Source organism: Convolutriloba macropyga, chromosome 14 (genome assembly GCF_964194025.1).
Source record: "Convolutriloba macropyga chromosome 14, txConMacr16.3, whole genome shotgun sequence".
NCBI classification, from domain to species: domain Eukaryota; kingdom Metazoa; phylum Xenacoelomorpha; order Acoela; family Convolutidae; genus Convolutriloba; species Convolutriloba macropyga.
This window is the reverse complement of record NC_134481.1, coordinates 11,559,575-11,583,483: the sequence shown is the minus strand read 5'-3', so window position 1 is coordinate 11,583,483 and position 23,909 is coordinate 11,559,575. Positions and strand designations below refer to the sequence as shown.

Genomic DNA, 23,909 nt, shown 5'->3' with positions numbered 1-23,909 from the left:
AAGCGCTTCGTCTGATTTTGTCTCTCTTGTTGTGCAAAACGTAAATTCTCATCATTTCTAGCATCTACAGCATCTTGAGCGCCTGATCCGCTCCGGGTGGATACGCCTCGGGTATGGGATCAGGATAAGCTTTCAAAGTCATATTTTGCAGGGAAACAAGAAAATTTTCTGGTGAATCAGCTTTTGGGTCGAAACGAACGTTTTCTAACTTGATTACATGTAACTCTTGCAACTGTGGGTTGCAGAAATGATTTCTTAACGCCGTTAAACTTAGAGCTAAATCATTGCGTGTCGCTTCGGGTAAAGTCTGCAAATATCTTAGAGCTGCATCTCTCAGATGCAATTGCAAAAAGTTAGCCTGTTGGGCTCCTGCTACTGCTGCAACTCCTATAATGCTTCTTAAAAGATGCTCGAACTCTCGAAAACTTTCTTTATCTGTACCGCTGAACGGTTTTAAGGCAATGTTAGGTTGTGCCATTTTATGTGCTCTAAATTTAAGTGTTTTAGCTTTGTAGTGTAGTTGAGTTGGTTGGACAGTGGTTCAACTTGCCGAGGAATTAAGAATTTTTAGTGTAGTCTCTTGTTTTGATGGCCTTAGACTTATTTAGATTCAAGATTTGAGTAAATGTAAAGGTTTCAAGCTTGACTATTTCTGATAATCATATTTCCTTACTGTGATCTATGTTTCAAATCAGTTTTGATGATTCAAATCAACAGAATGAAATCAGGAACAGATAAGTGTGGCGTTATCATAAAAGCACTGTATTAATTCACTGCACAAAAGGTGAAATCTAACGAACCCTTGTAGTCACTATGTTGTTGCGTCTGCCTATCAGCGTCAGCTCTGGCCACAGGGATATTGGTCACGTGAAATCACAATTCCACCAAGCTGCCTTTCTCACTGTACTGATTTGAATGGATACTTCTCGTGGTTGTGTTTTAGCCCTTCAATTCCGAAGTTGACAGTGGTGAGGATCTTCTTGAAGGTATTGGCTCACTATCTTGTCGATTGTCGTCCGTTCTGTCACCATATCATGTGCTCAAATATTTTGTATTCGCTAGTGGTTGTTCATTTTGGTTGAAAGCAATTCTAGTTGATCAAATTGATTTGTTTACTCGAGTAAACTCTTTCAAATAACAACTTTTCTGGCAAGAACGAATACGTTGCTGAATTAACGATGGTTGTTCACAGCATTACAGCTTCAACAATTTAGCGAACGAAAATTGTGCTGAGCACCTATTACAATTTAACGATTTTTCTGTTATTATTCACTATTGGATAGCTTTAGCGGTTTGGATCTTCGAATGGGTGAGTCGACAATCACTTCGACAACTGAAGATCTTCTCTGGTAAAAACTTTATTTCAGTAATACAACAGTTTATTAGCGAGCAACTATTTTGTCTGTCACAATTTTAATATCTTCTTATTTACATTCAAATATAAGCAAATATTAGACAGATTTTTCCAAAATTGATTGGAATTCAGTAGTAAAGTTCAATTATGTAATAGTGTGAACAAAATGATGGCATAATAAGAGTTAGTTAAATAACACTAAAAGGTCAAAGTTTAAACTTGGGTTTGAGCTACGTCATAAGGACTTTTAAAAATGTCTCCTGAATTATAATTTTCTAATTCAACTCAAGGCCAAATAATGAACAAACTATTTCTTCCAAAATTACTGAGCTATAATTCTGTTTGTCAGTATTTTGATGCTATAGTTTGACAAAACGGGCTTATGAAGGGTCCGAAAAAACGAACACAATCTTCCTAAGCGAACTTTACCTTGAAAGACATTTTTAAGTTGATTCAGCTTATCTATGAGGGTCGATGTTTGCTTGAGAGTTGATTTCTTGCCCCTGACCAAGGCAGCAATGCAACCAAATTTGTAGCTTTTGCTAATTATCATATCCATACACCTTTAAAAAATAGTGAGTCGAAGCCATTACACATCTCTAACAGCTTCGAGAGCACCAAAACAGCAGAAATAAATGAGAAAATCGGGAATTAACTGCGTTACAATTGAAACATTTAATTTTTAGTTCTTAAAAATAACCTGTTTCAGCTCAAGTTTAAATCGGAATCTTCCGAAATTCCGTTGGCTGTGTTATAGTTTGAAGCTGACAAATTAAAGTGATTTTTGCTTGACCCCGGCAACCGCAGAAAAACCTTCCTCAAAATTGCTCTAAGTTCTGGTTTCAAATCCATCGCTATCATTTCACACAGATGCTGATAGAATCTGAAAAAATGCTGTGAAAACTTGACTTCATCCATTTGCAGAATTTTAGTTAAGAGCAGAATTAGCAAACTCGTCCACGAATCACGATGTCCGTTTGAAAGTGTTATGTAATACTCGAATGCTTCCTTACATAACGTATTGAGTCGGTTTTCTAAGTCGTCCCAGGCCGATTCATGTTTGTCGTTATTCAGAATACTGAACAAAAGTCGAAACGCGCAAGCTAAACTGGACGTTTCTTGCTGGATCAAATTTGGTTTGTTCTTTCCCTTGAACCCAGCTTTCCATAGCAATGTACGTTGTTCATTATCTGAATTAAAGGTTCTTGCAAATTTGTGCGATTCTATCAAGCTGTCCAAGAGCGATACGAGGTGACGAGAACTCAAAGTGTGAATCATTCCGTCCGAATGTTCATCAATTCGATTAGGCGCCAGGATTTCGACATCTTTCGCAGCTTGCAAGTAGCATTCGTCCTCCCTTCGACTCGTCAAGGGCAAAAACAAAACACCGTCTATAGCGTGAATAAGTTCTAACTGGACCACGCAACATATTAATGATGACGCAAAACTTGGTGTTCCAAACTCAGCACCCACCCCACCCCGACTAGGAGGAACCCACGTTAGTAAATCGTGAGCTAAAGTGTCTCTAAATAATTGTTGAACCGCTTTGCAAACAATATCCCATTGAATTTCAGTCATCTCGGTTCCGTTTGAGATCAAAAAGTTCTCAAGACAGTTGATTCCGGCTCGAGCCAGTTGCTCATTTTGCTGTTTGCAGCACCAGATAATTTGAGAGAGCAAATCTTCGAACACAATTTCAGAAAGAACTGACCTATATTGCGAATATACATCTATCAGAGCGTACAGAGCGTGGTTACAGGTTGTCGTTAACCACTCGATTTTGTCGATTTTCTTTTCCTCCATTTTATTGACATCAAACAGTCGGAAAATTACTTGCAGCAAATCTTTCCACCAATTTTGCTTGAAGCTCCCGGCAAACGTCTTCAATAGTTCGAACATGACAGTCAAAGCTCGGGTTCTCACATCTAACTTACACCTGGTAATAACACAATTTAGCTCGAAAAGGATTGGAAACCATCCACGAACCCAAATTCTATCGTGTTCTGGTACCGTAACAAACTCTTCATTCCAATTTTCTGAGAAACCCTGGGGATTCGCGTTAACAATCTGGGCACACTCTCGTATCAACCGGATTGCTTCCATGCTCGTATCTGGAAAGGCGGCGCTGCAAGTGAATTCGGACAAACATTTAACCGCGTCTTGGAATGCATCGATAACAGCAGATCCGAAACAACTTTGGAAAACTGAAGTTATAATTTTGGCTGTGGTCTGGAAAGCTAGCTCAACTATTGTTTCGTCAGGATCCGAAGCTGCCAAATGGAAAACAGCAAAAATATTTTTCCAACCCGATTTGATGTTCCCAGCTTGTGATTGTACCATTTGAGCAATACATCTAACAACCATGTCTCGAATAGTCGGCGATCGGTTTTTCTTCATTATGTACTCAAACGGTCGCAAGAATTCTTTCTGAAATCTGTATCCTGAGAGTTCGCCTTTCTCAATGAACTTCATTGACAGTTGACGAAGAGAATCGACAGCGAAAAATGCCACGTGCTCGTTTGGAAAGCACCCAACCCGGTTGAAATGTTCTCCCAGAACCTGCCAGATCCTGGACCATTGTAATCGGATTCTGCCCATGTTGTAGTAGGAAATCTCGACAAGTTTGGTGAGTGAAAACATACGAGGTGCTTTTGGTTGTTGGAGTTCCTCCATTGAGACATGACAAAGCCAGTGGACGAAATCTACAATTGCGTCACCATCAAGGCGAATGGAACCTAAATACAATACAACGTTACGTTAAGATGATACCGTTGCTCTCAACTAACAGTCTTGATTTATGTTAGCAAAAAAATAAACAACTCGTATATTTCGTTAAAAAGAAACTGTTGAAAAGATGACATCTTAGAGTGAAAAACTTGATAAGTACAACATATATGGAGGGGGGCAACTTGAACAATTTTTGCTTACAAATCTTTCGACTAACATTTGTTCAAAGATGAAAGCGCATGACCCTGAAAACGTCAATATGCCCCCCACCCCTGTCCACGAGTGCTTGTCAGCTAATATTACAACTCATTTCATTATTGGAAAAACGTACTTCAGAGATTATCAACACTCCTTGATTACTGCTAAAATCCCACTCTTCTCCGATAAAACCAACCTGTGAATACTCTGTCAACAGCCACAACCACACTCTGAGAGCTGGTCTCTTGCACTGACTCCTGTATATGCATCAGTTTCTTCTGATCCAGACTTCCAAGAATCTCCAGCGCTCCTGGACCTGTTATACTCCCATCTATCCTCGGAATTGGACTCAATTTACTCGCTGGCTTCTTGTCCTGGAGATAGTGTGGTTTCACTCCTGTTCCTATCATCTGCGCCAGTTCAAGCTGGGATATACATCTCAAAACCTCACCCCATGAAGTTCCCAGGTAGTTTCCGTCAGTATGAGCAACGTGGATCAAAGTCTTGATAGTCTCTATATTTTTGCTTTTCATTTCGTGGAGTCCTGAAGTTGCAGTTAGTAGTGTGAACCGGCTCAAAGCTTGTACATATGCATCTTTCTCTATGTCCATCCGAAATATGCAAGATATCCTAATTGCATGACGGATTCCTTCCAAACACAAACTTGAGATCTGGACATCGTCACAATCTTGTAGCCCGACACTGAACGCAGCAAGTAATGGCGTCCATGCAATTTTAAACATTGGCTTCACGTGTTGGTAATGAGTCGCGCTTGTGTACGTTGTTTGCACTGTGCTTGCAGCTTCTAACAGCGACATTGCGGTTCTTGCCATGTATTGGATCTCTTTCTCGTACTCACTTCTGCGCACTTTGTCGTTACTGACATCCACGGCTGGTTTCAGTGACTTCTGTTCTCGGGTGTGTCTCATCTTTATTTTGTTCCTGGCAATCTGGTCATATATGGATGACAAGTATTCCTCTGGTAGATCTCGGCTGTCGTTTATGCCTAAGAAAAGCTTCAAATTATCTACCAAAAGAAAAGCATTCGAAACAAAAAAGTGGCGCTTTCACGCAACTTATTTTATCTAGTATTTTCAGAGTAAGCATTCAATGCCTTATTGTTCCAACATTTCTATACGGGAATATAAATGCCAGGCTGGCTTTTTTCCTTTTTCTTCGGTTAAATTTTCACTTTTTTGTTCACGCATCGTAGAGAAAAAAAAGACATCATTTTGAAGCCCGTGGATTTTTATTTTTTTTGCAGGTTTAAAAATGGGAGCTGTTTAAATGACTGAAAGGCGAACAGGAAAAGCAAAACTTTTGGGTGTTGGTGGGGGGGGGGGGTTGACAATGAAATTGGTATGACAAAAAAAAACAAAAAAAATTCCTTGAGAAATTAGATATCCAAAAGACAAAAAATTTTTTTTCACTTTTCGGGAGCAATTCTTCTTCTCCCATGACACCCATTTTAAGCTTTAGTTTTTTATTTCAAAACAAAATTTGATCTGACCAAAACTTCATAGAAAATGGAAACCGACAAAAATAAACTTCAAATAAAATAAACTTTAATCAAAAAATAAATTTCATGAAAAAGAGCGAGAAAACACATTTTTTTCTTTGAAATTTTAAATGAGATTTTGTCTCAGTTAGATACTCTGATTTTATTTTCCGTATCCAAATGAACACCTGTGATCCTATATTTGTGCCAGAAACCATCGAACAAATGACAAAAAGAAAACCAAGAGACAAAAAGAAAACAAAGTAAAAATATTTCGTTTGTCCCTTTGGTGATTTCTCCGGCCCCTCGAATAAACTGTTTTCCGTGCAAACTAGGGCATCCTTATGGTGGACTCTCTTTCGATATTTAAATGAACAGCAGAAATATGTGATCATGATTACGTTTTTTGGAATAAGAAAGAAAAACCAGAAAAATTTTAAAGATAAATTAAAATTTGTAATGTTCTGTTGGCACCTACTCTTAGCCTCAAATTGAACTCCTTTATGTGGTCTTTCAAATGATTTGTTGGGAATTGTGAAAAATTGGCCTCATATGGGATATCTGGGACAAGTATTTTCGAATACAATATAATGAGAACAAAAAATGTGTCATTTTTTCAGTTCTACATTCTTTTTATTGCTCCCGGTGCTTCAGGTGACTTTAGAATTACGACTTCCTGTTGATGTTTAATTGGCCATCAATTTCGGTCCAAATAAATGGTAAAGGACGCAAATAGATCCAGCGTATTTTTTCACTTCAAATAAGATCCTCAAGTAAGAAAAATTTTCTGGAGAAGTAGAAAATCATCTTTTTCATCTTGTGCGCAAGCTTTTGCACAGATTCATGCTATGCTTCTTAACCCGCCATTTTATGCTTTAAAATGACATAAACTAGCTGTCCTATATATAACATTGCTTCTTCGCATTTCGTTCTTTAAGGGACATTTAGAAACATAACAGGAAAGACAACTACTTGAGGAACGAACAAAATTTTATATCTTCCTTACTTCAGATTTGAACATTCTTGGATGCTGACTTTGCTTTGGTCTCCATTGATCATCAGTAATTTTATAATAAAATCATGTATGTTTTTTATTAGGTCTTCTCAGCCGAATTGATCGCGTGTGGGGAATCTGTAACCAGACGAAAAACAGAGGAAAAACGTAGAATATTATCTTCGTCAACACTGCAACCGTCTTCTCAAATCATGCTCGCTTGTGATGAAAATATATTTTCTCCATTCTAATGAGAACTGATTGAATCATCATATCTATAGTCCACCTGCTTGAGCAAAATGAAATTCGGTTATCAAGTACAAAAAATTTTTAGACATTTTCTTCCGTTTGTCACGAAAATATTCAACGAATTTTTTAAAAATTTGTTTGATTTTAATTGCTTAAAGTCAGAAACTGTCCTAAGAAAGGACAACAGAATTGAAGACAACTTCAAACAGATTTCTGACCAAAAAGACAAAACATGAGATAATTACTAATACTATGTCTTGTCGAATTCTTGATATCCATCGAAAATTGCAAATGCATCTCGAATTTAACTTATTTGTGAAGACTTTATCAGTTGAACAATGCAAAAGTTTGTTATCAGTGCAATGCGAAAGATTGTATGAGAAAAAATCAGTTGGTTGTTTGCTACTTCTAGCGTATAAACTCATTGATCAGATTTCTGTTTGCAAATTGCTGTCCGCGCCAGTTTAAGATAAATTTTGCGACTGATTGCCCTCGTTTCACTTAGATGTTTTAGATGCTGTTTCATCTCAAAAACAATTATTGATATGTGCTCTAAAATCTGTTAAAATTAAATCAAAATGAGGTTTTGTGATTTTTTTCCATATTAATAAAGATAAAGTTGCAATCAAGGGTGCTCTAGAAAAGTCCTTCATTCTTGAGTTTGCGTTTTTCAAAACTGATAGTCAAAAAAGCTTTCCCTGTCCCAACAAATAAAATTTTTTTAAAGTATCCTGAGACGTATGCTGGAACATTCTGTGCTTCGCAAAGTCACGCACAAGAGCCGTTTTGTTTATAGTCAAACTATCTTTGAGTTATTTCAAACCTAAGATACAGCATATAAGCGGCTGTTTAATCAATAGAATTTTGACATTCTTAATTTTAACATCAGATATCATTTACCCAATCAATTCTAGTTACGTAGTATCGTTTGCATTAAATTTTTCACCTAGTTTTTCAATAATTGCAACAAAGAGGGTTTTTATTAATTAAAAAAATAAATGTCTGACCTTACAGACATCAGGTGCACACCTTCAATTATACAAAATACCAGAGTGTTGGCTAAATTGCCAGATTACGAGTACAATATTACATTTCGTATTACAGCTTCTCTACAAAATTATCGATACCGGTCACGAAATTCTACAAATTCTATGAAAACAGACATTAAAACGCAACTAAGCTAAAAACCTTGGTCTTGGTATCGCAGCAGCTTTAAACTGCCAAAAACAAAACCCATTTCCATATACCATCATTTTTGATCCCTAAACAAAATATCAAAAAAGTACACCAGTCAGACCACTAGTTACGCAAAAACGATCGCTGAGGCCAGTAGCAAACATAAAAATTGGAATTAATACACTGTACTGTTGGGTTGCGTACTGTAGAAAATTGACTCCTTAATTTTAAGTTGAAAAATTTCATTTTGCCTCTTAAAATTAGGTAGTTTTGAAGTTATGTATAGACATACCTATACAAAGTCAATCATTATCCGTTAAAATCGGGGTTTTTATACAGTACCCCCGTACTAACACATAACTTCCTTTTATACGACTGAGACACCCAAAAAATATCCCATGCAAAACAACTACAATTTCTGATTTCAAACTCAATTCTTGTTTAATTTTCAAGGTGTAAATAGTATTGTCCTTTAAAAATCTATATTCAATTTGGAGTTTCGACGGCCCGTATTTTCTGCAATTCAAGGTTAAACTATCATTTGATATCAGATTTTTTGTCATTGCTAAACCGAAAAAGTGCCCTCAAAAAGTCTAGAAAACGCCTTTGCAAACTCTAAGCAATAGATAGAACTCTCAAACTACAGGTGAGAGGTTGGCTTTGAATGTAGCAAGCATAAGCTTAGAATTGCGTCTCACTTGGTAAGAGGATGGAGGCCAGAAAGTGAGGTCCGAATAAACCTCTACTAAAGCCATTGATCTCTACCAGTTCATCCTGTTTTTAATAATTAGTCAAGAAGACAGATTAACCTAGAAAAAATTACACTACAAAGCAATTTGGCCAATAATCGCTACCAACTTTGCAAGCAATTACCAAAACATAGTACAGATTGCTAGAAAATAGCGCGACAGTTTTGTATAGCCGCGATAACTAACAATTGTAGTCTAAAAAAAACAAGACAAAAAAACAGACCGAGAAGGCATTACTTCTTTTCATTAAATGCTATAGATGATATATTTTGATTAGGAATCTGTATAACAACTTATTGCTGCTTTTAGATAACCTTCAATTAGAAGGACACAAACTAATCATGGTAAAAAAACTCAATTTGAGAGTGATGAAGTCATTTTTGAGAGTGAGGTAAGTCATGTGTGACCAAAAGCATTATCACGCGAATGAACTGAAACTTGCTCCACAGAGTGAAAAATGACGCCACACACGCAGTTCACACACGCCTACAATTGAGAACGCCATTTTGAAATTGGAGTGAAAAAACTTACGCCACATAAGCACTCGCTTTTTCAATTGACTTCCCTTTTCTGCGTGACCAAAATCACTTCTCCGCATTGACTTCAAAAATCATGAAAAAATGTGGACAAATAAAAAATCAGCAGGAAGAATTCTGGAAACGGCTCAAAGTGGAAAACTGACCGTCCAAACTAATGGAAAAGGACCTTGGAACACAAGAATACAGGTAGCATGAAATTCTGCAAAAAACGATAAAAAACTTCAGCAATTATTCTGAGTTTAATTTTCAGAATTAATCTTCTTCTAGATCAGTCGCCCACCCAATACTTTGCAGAGAAAAATTTAAAAACATTCTGGAAAACCAATAAGAAAAACCTGAAAAAATTAGAATATTGTATAATTTGTTTCGGTGAAAAAAGCAATGTATAGCTTTCAAGGGTCACTCATAGTAGTACGACCTATAAAAATGCTCTTAATTAAGAATTGATCAAAAAAAACTACAGCGAGAACTATAAAATAAGAAATAGGCAAATAACCTTAAAAAGAGACAAAATTCTGCAAAATCTGCTCAAATTTAATCAATTTTTGTCAACAAAAACAACTGTGAATTAAAATCAAACATAATTGGAGACAAACAAAAGTGCTAGAACAAAAAACTCCCGCAAATGCTTTCAAAAATTAAACAAAATTGAAAAAGATTAAAACAAGGCAAATTGGTTTTAAAAAATAGATGAAAATTGGCACTGAACGTGTAAAATTTGCTTCAGATGGTCAAAAACTATTCCAAACGCACTATTATCTCCTTAGGTAATTCAGAGAAATAGCTTTCACTGAAAATATTTGAGTTAAAACTAAAAAAACTGCTTTGAAAAGCCGCACATGATCAAAAAACTTTGCTCGCTCGTTGAAATTTGTTTTTCACACCTACTTATCTCGCTCTGTATTCATCAGCTACCTCAAGCCAATTGCTACGTGTTTTGAACAACTAAAATGAAAAATGTTTCGAATGTTAAGTTGAAATTATTTACCTTTGTTCATCTTGATGTAGTCAGCCTTTGTCATGTGGGTTTTGATCTGATCACTATGCAAGTCAGTTGTCAGCATTATGATTGAAAATGCTAGCACATACGCCGTGTCTGCAGTCGCAAATATTCCCTGATGCGGATTCGTCTCACAATACCTGCTTGCAAATTTCTCCATCAACCTGTCGATTTTCTGCGCTTCTCCTGGGAGCCGGAACCCTTCTAGAAACTGTCGCAAGGCAGTTAGGAAATCCTTTTCTTGGAAATCGAACTGGTCAACGTACGCGTACATCACAGCTTTGTTGAAATCGTCGCCTTCGCCCAGAAAATCACCCATCATTGTTGGATCCAGTTTCTCTTCGTGTTGGTGTAGAAACTCAGCGACCTTTTCTGGACTCAAACTTAGCAGTCCATGATTCTGTAAGAACTGGAGACCCTTCTTCGGTTTCTTATTAAAGAGATCCAAACCTTGTTCCAGCACCTCTTTTTGCTGTTTGATGTTTTCAAACACTGCCGGATTGTCGGCACTTGTTGAGTTGTTACCGATCGAGTTTAAAGAACTCATACTTCCTCCCAATTTTGACGGACTTTCTGTACCGTCAGTTGTAGGAACCGTTACGGACGTTGACGCAATTGATGGAACGTCCAAGTTACTTTCATTATCGCCTGCGGAGCTGGCCGGATTTATGCTTAAATTCGTGATGCTCGATCGATGTTGTGGAGCAATTTTATCACTTTTTCCGCCAATTTGGCTCTGATCATTTGGGTTGTAGTATAAATCATGGGACCATTGGACCATACAACGGAGAATATCGACCAAGCATTGAAGTCCTTTAATTCGGATGCTTTTCGTCTGCAAAGGTGTGGCACCAAGTTGAATGGAATGTAGACCTTGGGCGATTTTTGAGAGGTCATTGACCAGTCTTTCAAACACATTTGCTGAGGATAGATCACAGTCATAGTTCAAATAAATGTCCACGACATTTTGTGGCTCAGAACAGATCATTTTTAATGCACCGATGACAAGCCATTTATGGTCAAAAGAACTCATCGAGGATTCCAAAATAGTCAGAAATATTTCTCGAATAAACACTTCGATTTGAACTTTGAGGTGCTGTTTGAAATTAGCGTACAGAGCCAGGAAAATGTTCAAAGAAAGCTCAAAAATTTCTGCGACAGGTGAAACTCCATTTTTGGACAGCGCAACGCACAGGTACTGTTTGATAACTTCGACAAACAAACGTGCACTTTTGAACACCGGTCCAGCATTCTGCAGGACGGCAAGCAACAACCGCAAAGATAAGACTTTCGACCTGTATTCATGCGATCTAGCATCTGGTGGACCTTCGCCAAGAGGCTTCATTGACAGTTTGCAGAGTGCTCGGAATACAATCAGAGCGTCTTTTTGTGATATGTGCAGAAAATTTGGAGGTGAAACGGCGCCAGTGTTGACTGATGACTCATCGTCTTCGATGTTTGTAGGCAAGGATCCGGTGCTGCCGTTTAAAGGTCCGTTCACGACGGTTTTGTCCGCGGATGCGATTCCTGTGGCCATGGTGACAATATCATCTAAAATTGATTGTACAGCTGCTTCCTTGCTCTCTTCCTCTGGTCGTTCTTCTGGAACATTATCATGTCCATTTATTGCTTCAGAAGATTCCTGGATTTTAGTTGGGACTTCCGCGTTAGGAGTTTCACTATATTGCGGTTCATCTGATTTCGATTCCCCGTGTTCGGTCGTCGGTTCGGAAACAATTGTCATGTTTGAGACTCCATCTGTGTTTTCGGAATCATTATCTGCTTGATCTGTCGTTAGGTACGATGTATCAGATTTCGAGTTAGTGTGTTGTTCCGAGGCACCTGTCGACATTTCGGAATGCTTCGAGGATTGCGACATTGAATCATCATTTTGGTTCGCGGGCGGTGATTTATCCTGTTGCGCAGTCCCGTCCTGATTTCTTGTTTGAGGCGATTGTAGACTATTGTTAACTGAGGTTGTTGAGTCCGTAGCCTGCGGCAACATCGGTTTCTCAGGAGCGCAATCTGTTTCCATTTTTGAGAACAAGACATTTAGCATTTGAGTTAAAGCTGCCTGAGCTGTTCTTTGATTTACCAAACTCTTGCTTGCTAAGTAGATGTTATAAACAGTGCGGACTGTTTGCAACAGAGCCCCTTCGTGGACTTCTAGCGTCAATGACGTCATGCATGTTAGGAGGGCTTTGATAATTTGAAGTTGGACATTTTCATCAGTTTGTACTCCGATGAAACACTCACAGATTGTATCTACAATCGTATTGGCTAAGGGTTGCTCAGGTGTGTGGGGGTCCGCAATCTGTCCCCGAAGGTGTCCATAAGCTACTAGTTTCTGTATGCTATCAAGTGCTGTGATTACGATTCGGGTAGATTTGGCTTTGCATGCTAGCTTGAAAGGTTCGAAATAGTAGTCCGCATTTACATAGTCGCTTTCACTGGACGCCGCGGGCAGTGCCGATGACGAAACACTTCCAGTCTCGGAATGTGTTGATTTGGGTGAAGCAAGACTGGACGCGTCATCGTTGACTTTAGATGATGGATCTGAGCTTCGGATTGACTGGATCTCGACCTTCAACTGGTCCAGATACTCTTCGCAACTCTGGCGCAGCTCTGGACATTTTTTGATGTCCTTGTCCGCGAGGATCTTCTCAAACGCTTTCTGCAAGAACATTCTGCCTTCATAGAACTTTTCCATTGCACGTTAGGAAGCTGTTTGTTTGAAACGGTGAAGCTATGTTTGGATGCCTTACACGTGCATCGGATGCCATTAAGTCTGAAAATAAAACAAAAAATTCAAAGAAAGAACACTAATTTATGGATGGCGTTTGACCATCAATAATATCTAATTTTAAAGCAAAAAATTAGTTTTCTTTAAAGGTTAAGCAACAAAGATGGAAAAGTAAACCTATATTCAGTTTCACATGAGCACTTATTTAACCTCAATTTTTCTGGTTCAACTTTAGAAACAGATAATTTTTCGCCAAAAAAAAACTAACAAAGGGAACTAATACTACTGAAAGAAAATTAAACCAGGCTATTTAAAATTTTTCACAGAGCACAAAATCTTCAAAAACGACAAATTCACATCATTCAAAAGTCTTTATTTTTACAAACAAAGCTTCAAGTTCGTTTTTGACTGAGGTTTGTGATTTATAAAATTTTAAGACAACAAAATTCCCTTTCGGTTAGCACATATTGGCCAAACCAACAAACTATAATTCCATAGTTACACAAAACACTAATATACCAAAACACACAATGAAAATATATCACTACTTTCCAAGCTAACGCGTAAAACAGTTCAATTCAGCCAAAATTCCATTTTCGGTGTTAGGATGTTTTATGCTCAGCTATACAGTCGAGGCCAGCAGCCAAAACGCTTGGGTGTAATCTACTTATCCCTAGTAATCATAACTTGGATTGGTTTACTCTACTTATTACACGTTGCCATTCAGGAATATGACACGGACAGTATGTCAATGCTGTTACAAGACGAGAGTCGGACTCGAAAGGAGATCAAGGCACACTTCAAACACCTGAAGACTCAGAGCCCGATTGATAAAAAAAATTCCACTAAAAAAGATTTATCCAATATTTTTTAATATTTCTCAATTTTTGTAGCGTTTTCACACTAAATCAATCGTTTCACACTAAATAAAAAATTCAGCAGATTTGAGATTAAACACTACTAGAAATTACTAAATTACGATACAAGTAAAATAGTTTTCAATTGCATAAACTGTAATGTTGCCACTGTAAGAGTAGCATGTAATTTTGAAGAGTAGCATGATCGCAATCGCCTGTTACCATTTTGATCACAAAAAAATGTAAAGAGACCTATCATCCATAGTTTTCAGTCTCAATACATATTTTCCCCCAAATTTTACTCCACTTATTTACGATAAAAAGCAGTATCTGTCTTGAAAAGCTGTATACTCTTAACCAGTTCAATATTCAGTGCTTCAAATAATCTCTAAGCAAACTGACTCCAAAATGGGATCTAAAGTCCCTCTAAGAACGAACACTGACTGCAACCAAATTAAACTTTTTAACAACGAATAAATAGTATGTCCAGTCATCAAAATCACACGAAAATGTTAACGGATGTCAAATTGGTTGGATTTGTCTGAAGTGTGCTCTCCATGCTAGTTTGAGAAAGACGAGGTTCCAGACAATCTGAAAAGTAATGATAATGGAAGAGGAGGAGTTCCAGTCTCTCTAACCGATGAGGAGAAGACAGAAGGACAGGTATCTGTCGCATTGGTTGATTAAGGGGTATAATATTTGATCTCGAATTGATCTCTAACGATTTGCAAGGTTTGACTTTGGCAGTTGCTATCTCAGATCCCTGGGGCGGGGGACTAATAAATTACGTACTGTGACTTTTCTTAAAATTTCAAATTAACCCAAAATCTCAAGCACCATCGAAACTGCCTTTTCAGAAGAGCTATCACCTGAACGAGTTCAACCTGGTAGCCTCTGACAAAGTGGGTCACTATCGAGAGTTGAGAGACCTCAGAAACAGTCAGTGCCAGGCATTCAAGTACCCTCCCTCTCTCCCCACTGTTTCTCTTATCATCATATTCCATAACGAGGCACTCTCTACACTCATGCGCACTGTTACCAGGTAACACGCCCCCCCCCCCCCCCGTTATTATCACTTATTAGTATATCACTCGTAATAGTTAAATCACATTTATATTTGGAGGCTTGAGGGTTCGATAACCTGCCTGAGATTTTCATCCATTTTGAGCTAGGGGACACTTGATGATGTTTCCTAGCAAAATCTTTTGATCATAGTTGCGCGTTTACCATGAATAAATAATGAATTCTTGCAATTATAGTAAGTCCCATAAAGTTGCAACGCAAGCGAACGTTCGGAAAACTCTCGACATGCAAACGAACAACGAAATGGCGATCTCTGAATGTTTTAAAATTGAACTTTGACCTTTGAAACGTTTGATAGCATTGCAACTTTATGGGACTAACTATAATAATAATGAAAAGGTTCACGGTTGGATAAACGGCGGAACCAAAGTCTATTCCCGCTTAAACTCACGTTTCGCTTTTCTTAAACGAAACTTTTCGAATATTCAGACACCACTTGACCTATCGGATTTTGATGACATTAATAGACTCCAGTATTCGTTGCTCAAACGATAAGAAATTTTCAAAAAGAAACTACATAATATATAAACTGTGTCATCACGTTTCAGTTGTTTCTACCGCGTGAACCAAGTGCTGCTGAAGGACATCATTCTAGTAGACGACGTTTCATTCAGAGCAGACATCACACAAGAGCTGCCAAAACACATCAACTCATCATTTCAAGGAAAAGTGAAGATAGTTCGACCACCTACCAGACAGGTCAGCGAAAAATTCGATCCAAGAACTTGCGAAAAAAATGAACAATTTATTTTACGTGAAATTAAACAGAACTTTTCTGATTGATGCAGATACAGCTACAAAAGGATGCATTTTATTTCAGAAATTGATACAAAATGCTGGTTATTTGAAGACAAAAGTTACTCATCGAACGTTAGTTAGTTTACATTGAAAAAAATATATATTTTGGCCAAAGACTAGCAAGAAAATGCGATGGAAACAAAAAATGCTAAATCTGAATGATTAAAAGAAAATATTCTTGAATGATGATTGTTAAAAAATTATCCCCTTTTGCAACCCGGAAACAAAAATTGATACCAGAATTTATATATAAAATCGCTAAATTTCAAATATTTATTTTGATAACTTTAAAATTTGAATGGCTAGCACTTCTGGCGTTTTGGTCACACAAAAAATAATTAAAGTTATTATCAGTATTGATATCTGAAACCATCAATTTTCAGGGTCTAATAAAAGCACGCATCTTTGGTTCCAACTACGCACAAGGGGAGGCCTTAGTGTTCCTTGACTCGCACTGTGAGTGCACTGAGGGTTGGGCTGAACCCATTTTGTACGAGATTGCCAAGGACTACCGCACTGCCATACAACCATCAATTGGACAGATCAGCCAACAGACCTTTTCAGTCTCTGCTCCCTCAGAGGTAAATTTTTCACACAAATTAGTTTCAAAATTTTCAAAAAAACCGCTAGTAGAAACTACAAATTTGATTCCTCTTTCTCAAATCATTTTTGTTTATTTAAAACGTTTCAAAAAACCGCTTCTCAATTTACCAGGAATTGATTGAAAGTTTGACGAATAGTATTTCATTTTCGGATCAAAATTTGAGCAGTCTGATGTCTTGTCTATTTTTAAAATCACCTGAAGAACTAAACAAAGCAACAATTTTTCTACTAAAGGACAATCAGAAGTCTGCATATCCGAGGAGAGAGGATTTTTGACTGCTTAAGAGGTGGTCAAGAATGCCCACTTTTTATCTGCGAAGATTTTTCTCAAAGTATGAACTACAGATTCGATTTGAAATCATCGATTGAAATCGCTTCGAGCATGAAGCAGCGTATAGCTCCAAATTATTCAAAAAAAAAAACACATTGAATTTCCATTAAGTTATTAACGGCAAACAACTAAATGGGCACTGTAGGTCAGAGTATAAATGAAATAAACTAAATATATTACTGTTTAAATTTAGACCGCACTGTCTAAATTCACCTTAACTGTATTCAAGATCCAAAACTAGGAGTCGCTAAATTCAGATTCAGATTACAAAAAAAAACTTATTTCTGATCAATTGCGGATCGCAAGGTTACGCGGACAGATGTTAGATCAATATAGTTCTGCCTTTAAATCTGCCCTTTATAACTCTTTATAAACAAAATACATTCTTCATTTTTTCTTGAATTTTTCTGATCACTCAGGGCAACAAATCTTGCTACAAAAATTAAACTACTAAAGTTAAACCGCACTAAAATCTTGCAAAAAATTCATCCAGCCAATTTGCATTTGTTTATGTATGCACACAAACAGGTACACAGTGCCGGACGATTTGATTGGTCACTTCTGTTCAAGTGGCGATCGATTCCACCCCACGACCGCAAATTCATAAAGAGCAAAGCAGACGCAGTCAGAACTCCGGTCATGGCTGGGGGTTTATTTGGAATCAGCAAGTTAGTAGTTTAAACCGCTCAAAATTTCGGAATTGCTACCAAATTGACCCAGTACATATATAAGAAAGTGGGACCTTTTCCGTTTGTGCTCCCCCCCCCCCCGTACGTTTTGTGCCCCTAGTTAATTATTATGTAAAAATATTGCACGCGCGTCTGGGGGGGGGGGGGTGCAAATTATATGCACCCACTAAGCTGAGGGTGGGGGCACAAACGGAAAAGATCCAGAAATTGTTAATTGCTAAACTAAGATATACTACCACAATTTAATTCCGCCTCATTTTCCTAGATTACCGCTGCTTGGACGAACAGAAATTTAAAATAAGGACCATAAGGCACAACACGAAAAGCAAAAAATGGAACCGAAACAAATCAGAATCCAGCAGTTTGAACTGGTTTCAAAATAGAACTCTAAAGAAAATTATTCCAGTTTTTACAACGCGACCTCCGTCGTAGTTCTCGAGGAACGATAATGGCTCCTTTTAATTTGCGTAGGCGTTGGTGGGAATACCTTGGGAAGTACGACCCTGGGTTCGAGTTGTGGGGTGGAGAGAATTTAGAGATCTCTTTCAAAAGCTGGCTTTGCGGAGGATCAGTAGTGATTGCTCCTTGTTCCATCATAGCACATGTGTTCAGAAACAAACACCCCTACAACTGGTACAAGGTTTGTCAAAGGTTGTAAAAGTTCGGAAAATGTTCATAAGGAAGGAATAGATCTTGAACTAAATTTTGTATACACATTGCCGGTCGCGTACAAAATTAAGTTAAATCCGCTACATTTTTACTATAAATGAGTACTTTCTTAGGAAATAATTTTCACTCGTAATTTTGCGTTCATAACATGAAGTCAAATATCTTAAACGCTATCATATAAGACTCCTTCTAATCGTAAGTCAGATTCTAATGGTTTCTAATGTGCACTAAACAATTCATTGAGTCGAAACCAAGTGTTGAACAAATTGTCCTGTTTCGTTGGTCGTTCAGCATTTTAAAGAAGCTTCAAACCTACATTGAGATGTACATTTTTCAAGGAAGGACCCGACAACGCCTTCACAGTAAACGCAATGAGATTGGCTGAGGTGTGGCTTGATGACTACAAACAGGTTTTCTATGCACAGGCCAACCCCAGCATACAGAAATATGACATTGGAGACATTCGAGACCGGTTAGTTAATTCTGAAGTATAGGGTGAATCACTTCGAAGAAGTCAGTGAGAATTTTTGGCATTCGAGATAGTCAAATATACATTTCGGCATTTTAAAATTACTGCTTGTGTGTCTGTCTCAAAAGGTCTTGAAACTGCTGAATCAAAATAAAAGAGTTCTTTCATCTTGAAAAGGTCACTACATTGAAAAAAAATGGGAGGTGAGAGGGTGCGACAGAAGAGATATCAACTTTAGGCTTGAACTGAAGAGACGTCTGGATTGCAAGCCTTTCAAATGGTACCTAGAGAATGTAGTCCAGGACATGTACATTCCCACTCTCACTCTCAAGAATAAGGGTGTGCTAGAAGTGCCCTATTTGGGCAACAAACAGTGCATTGATCACTTCCAAAAACACGATGGGAAACTCAAAACATATCCTTGTCACTACATGCATTCTCAGGTAAAAAAAACCCCGAATGTAAAGTTGAATCCACAGTGAAAACTTTGAAGTCATTACCATTTTAAGTATATTGACTCTCCAAACGACATGGTAACCGATATCTGTCACTAGAATATAAGTCTTTTTAAAGGTAAATCGGTATCAAAATCGGATCTGTTTAAAAAAAAGGAGTCGATCGCAGCCTGAGTCGGTATCTGAGCTATTACTTCAGTACTTCAGACACAATTGCACCTAAATATAAGCTACATACAACACAATGTGTTTCCTTTAAGCGCGATTTTCGCTCAATAAGTTTGAATTGCGCAAAAGTGTGTAAGAAACGTGCAAAATGGAAGTTTCAAACGACATCTCATTCTCGTTTTTTCTTGCATAGACAAAAAGGTTGAACTGCTCTGTTCTTTTGCTGTGCCAAGCTTTTACAGTTCGAAATGCACAAAATACAATTGCAACTCAGCTTAAAATCAAAATCAATTACACAGCGCGCATACAAACGTTAAAAAAATCAACATGTTCGAGTTGTGCGAGTTCTTCAAGGAAATGGAAAAAGATTTGTTACCAAAAGCACAAAAAAAAGTTCGATAAGCAATCAAACATTTTGGAGTCCAATGCAATCAGGTGGACGGAAGGTGATTATTCGAAATTCAAACAAGCTAAACGATTTAAGGTAGTTAGAATCATTGAGGAATAGTGAAGATAAAAATGCATTTTAAGACCTTATATTTCAACAATACAAGGCTGCTGTACTTGAATCAGCGATTGTCGCCAACTTGTTCCAAGAAAAGGGCTGAGAGGTACTGAAATGATCAGCACAGAGTGCAAATCTGAATACAAAGAAAAATTTAGGAGCAACTTTGAAGCAGCGATCTAGAACACTAAAAAATTTTTCGCAATATTTAGCTAGTGACAGACGATTAAAACGAAATGGACGCAAATGTCGTCAGAAACTTGTACGATAACAAAAAAAAGCATCTACCAGATCTTATAGCAAAAAAACGCGTACAGACGCGTTAATAGAGAACTGATTTGACCTCAAACTATTGTTTTAATTGATTTTTCTGACATTCTTTCAAAAATATTTAGATGCACGTAAATTTTTGTTACTATAGTGTACCTCAAGATCTACAGTAATTTGAGTCGAAAATGAAGCCAATTTCTTTGCACTTTCAATAGGAAACGATTATTAGTACTGCCATATTCTATCGGGGCTCCAAAAATTTGAATCAAACAAACAAAAACATGGAAAACCCAAGTCAATGTTCACAAGACATTCTCACTTGGAGCTTCTTGATAAAAAATAGTAGAAAGTCGCATGATCAATGAAAAGCTGCATGCATTAATTATTTCTATTTCATAAGTTAGAGACGCGTTTCATATCTTGAAAAATGAAGAGCGTAGTTTGCGTAAACATTTTCATTAGATTAGAACTGATTAGTTTCACTCGTCTGTCATTCTGCTCAAAGTCCTTTTAAGCAGCAGCTGCTTAGCAAAGTAATTCAAAATGAAGAGAGTCAGTATAAAAAATCAAAGTCAGAAATAGAAACGGGATAAACCCATAAAGCCCATTTTTAGATGCCCGGTACTTGAACTTAGTGCTCATAAGTTTTAATTATTATCTATAATGCTTATTGGTATTGACACTAGACCCTGTAGCCTCTCACTGAGAGACAGGAGTATGTTCAATTACGAAATGACATCAAAGTAAATCGCACTTGAAAATGTTTTTATACAAAATCAATTTTTGTTGATATTTTCTTTTCTTTCAATCCCAATAGAGTTATGGGAATCAACGGCGGCTATTTTCCGGCAATCTGCCGGATATGTTTTGAATTTCTAAACATTAGAAAATAGCAAAGATTATAAACACTTGTTTCAGGAAATGATTGTTTAAGCTGAATGATTAACCGAAAATTTCAACGTTTTTTCCGCTTTACTTTAACTTTTATTTTCCCGGAAGCAAATTTAAACAAATAGGTAGATTAACATATCTGGTTAGCCCAGAATTGGAGGCTGAAAAATTTAGCCGCGGTAAAAATTAGCCATTATTATTATAAATACCCAGCTGCCAGAATCTGTTAACCATTTGATGAATCCGCTAAAAATTTCTCAAAAAATAAACTTAAGATATTCATGAAAAGTTTTGAATATTGCAATTTTCTTTTTTAAATTTTTCCTCGAAACCGTTTAAAACTAATTTTTGAACAATGAGCTGAAAAACACCAGCAGGAGGAATATATGATACAAAAATGCTAGCTATGCGGTTTAAGCAAACAAATTGCTAAAATGTTATTTCTTCAGAAAGTCAAAATCAATTTTTGAGCAAAGAGCACATCAGATCTGTTTTTGCTCCTATCCTCTATACCAATGCATTTGCCTGCTCTAAGAGTGTATTTTTTAAAATAAATTTCGGTTTAAAAAATTTTTTTTTAAAATTGGTTCCTCGATAATTGGATTGACGTATTTGAACGAAGAGGCTTGTAAGAGATTTGGCGAGGAATTGCAAAAAGGCACGGAAAAGTTGGGGGACTCTGGGAACTGTTATTTCGTTCATTATTCACTACACAATAACCTGACAAATAAAATTCGTCCTCCTAACTCTGATAATAAACAACTTTGAAGAACAATTTGATGACAAATTGCCGTTATGTCGCCAATAAAGACTTCATTCCACTTCGTTTCATGGCCATTAAAAAATTTAGTAAGTTAGATTTTACAGACAAAATCTCTCGGCCGCAATTTCCGCCATTCAACAAGAAAATTTGTGCATTTCTATGCTCAATAAGTTGAAGCAAAATCGCAATGTCGAAAAATAATAGCTATATTTTAAAGGCAATCAATTCCACGGCACTTAATTTGATAGCCAGACAATATGAATACCTATTATCTCTTCACAATCACATAGTAACACCACAATGCAAAAACTTTGCAGCTAACCATTAAAACTGCAATTACGAAGTTTTCCAAATTGTCTCACAGTTTTAATGTCTAAAAATGAGGGACATTAGGCCTGTACGTTTATACATTGACTGAAAAAAAATAATTAGTAAAATCTTGCTCATTTAAATTGATAGTCATTTAAATTGATACTTTTACCGATTTTAATTCTACCATTTTAGCAAATTGAGTACACAACCGCCAATGAACTAAGAATGCTATCGGACGTCTGCCTGGAGGCCACATCTGCCGGAACACAGGTATTCAAAAGATCCTGCAATCTGAATGCGAATCAAAAATGGGTTATGGACCACAACCCAGGGCAAATAGTTCACGCTTCAACCAATCAGTGCATGACCTTAAAAGAGGGAAGCGAGGCAGATGTCTACTTAGCCGATTGCGATACTGAAAATCAACAGCAATTATGGACCTTCTCTGATCGAAAGCCACTCAGAGACTGATAAAGTGATAACAGTATTAAATAATGTTTATTATTCGTTCAGTAAATCTATTCGTTATAAATATGCAATGCAATTTGAAAAACATAATTCATATCGAAAATACAAAACAACAGTACTTGGTCGTTTCACGTCCCAAAAGCTTCGGGCTAAAATTAGCTCATTAACATACTACCGACCAAAATTCAGGAGCATTAAAGGATGTCAATCACTTCATGTTACGCTTCTTTAATTTACGGAAAACTACATTTTTCCTATTTGTTGTTTCAGTAGTTTAATAAATACGACAGGGTAAATAGTTGTAAGCAAATATAGGTTACCTTTAGCTGATTACGAAATTAACACAAAATAGGGTTATGGTCAACTGTGCAAGAAGAAAACGCTGGCAAGAGAATTAGTACCCCCTCCCCTCCAGTCCAAGTAGATTATGACCCTCTATAATCGCCCTCGATAATCAATATTTTTACAACTTTATAATTGTATGTATAAATTATGATGACTAGTCCCACCTATCATCAGCCTTTACAAACCCCTATCAGCTCACAAGCAGTACACCTGATATTGAAAGCAGACATTTTGTTAAAGGGGTATATGAAGAAGTCCAAAATTAGCAAACCATCATTTAGAAGTAATGGTTAAGTGACTCTGCTTGAAGTCACTGAGAACTTCTGGCGTTTATCGAGAAACGCGAAGCATTTCGAGATATTCAGTCAGAATTTCGAAGTGACTTCTGCAGAGTTACTTAACTATGCTTAAAATACAGAACGCGCACGTTCTAAAATGACGAAAGTCAACGAAATTCAACTTCTGGCTAAGTAGCAACTTCTGGCATTTTAACTTCTGGCATTGCAGACTTTCGGCATTTTAAAATGTGCACGTGAGTGTTTTAATAGTAGTTACCTTAAAACTATAGATTAGCATAATTTAAGTCATGCTATGACTACCAACTTTAAAAGTCGGGTAATTTTTTCCGGCAAAACCTCAGCCCGAAGCTTGACTTATGTGAGAAAAACAGTTTGAAATGCGCATTATTTAAAATAGCAAAATCGAATAGAGAAAACAGCATTCGGCACAGCTACTCTTTCCGAGCACGAATCTTATTCAAAACTGGAATAAACTAAACTGCGCTTGTTTTCTAAATTACACAAATCAAGAGAATCGAGACAAGTCTAAACGAGAGTAGAAAACGTTACAATAGACGAGAGGTGAAATAAAGGTCGCCAACTAATGTCGGCAAAACTGCTCTAAAATGATGGCCCAAACTTACATGCGAATGGTACACGGATGCTGATCACAATTCATAAAATCTTGGTAGTTCAGCAAAAATTGAGTAAAATTTTGTCTATCTGGT

At 37.1% G+C, this 23,909-nt stretch overlaps 2 protein-coding genes across 2 annotated transcripts; one reads left to right on the top strand and one right to left on the bottom strand.

Annotated features, from left to right (window-relative positions):
• Positions 1-1,800: 1,800 nt before the first annotated feature.
• LOC142353265 (brefeldin A-inhibited guanine nucleotide-exchange protein 1-like) lies at positions 1,801-13,299 on the bottom strand. Its single transcript, XM_075405496.1, has 3 exons — positions 10,473-13,299; positions 4,476-5,285; positions 1,801-4,089 (listed from the first exon to the last, which is right to left on the bottom strand). Exons 1-3 carry the CDS (start codon positions 13,192-13,194, stop codon positions 2,060-2,062), a joined length of 5,562 nt encoding a protein of 1,853 aa, XP_075261611.1. The 5' UTR covers positions 13,195-13,299; the 3' UTR covers positions 1,801-2,059.
• Positions 13,300-13,788: 489 nt separating this feature from the next.
• Positions 13,789-22,812, top strand: LOC142353579 (polypeptide N-acetylgalactosaminyltransferase 1-like). Its single transcript, XM_075405858.1, has 10 exons — positions 13,789-14,020; positions 14,649-14,747; positions 14,942-15,126; positions 15,716-15,866; positions 16,349-16,546; positions 17,428-17,567; positions 18,060-18,228; positions 18,596-18,729; positions 18,965-19,169; positions 22,283-22,812. The coding sequence occupies exons 1-10, from the start codon at positions 13,835-13,837 to the stop codon at positions 22,559-22,561; spliced, it is 1,746 nt and encodes a 581-aa protein (XP_075261973.1). The 5' UTR covers positions 13,789-13,834; the 3' UTR covers positions 22,562-22,812.
• The last annotated feature ends 1,097 nt before the right edge of the window (positions 22,813-23,909 follow it).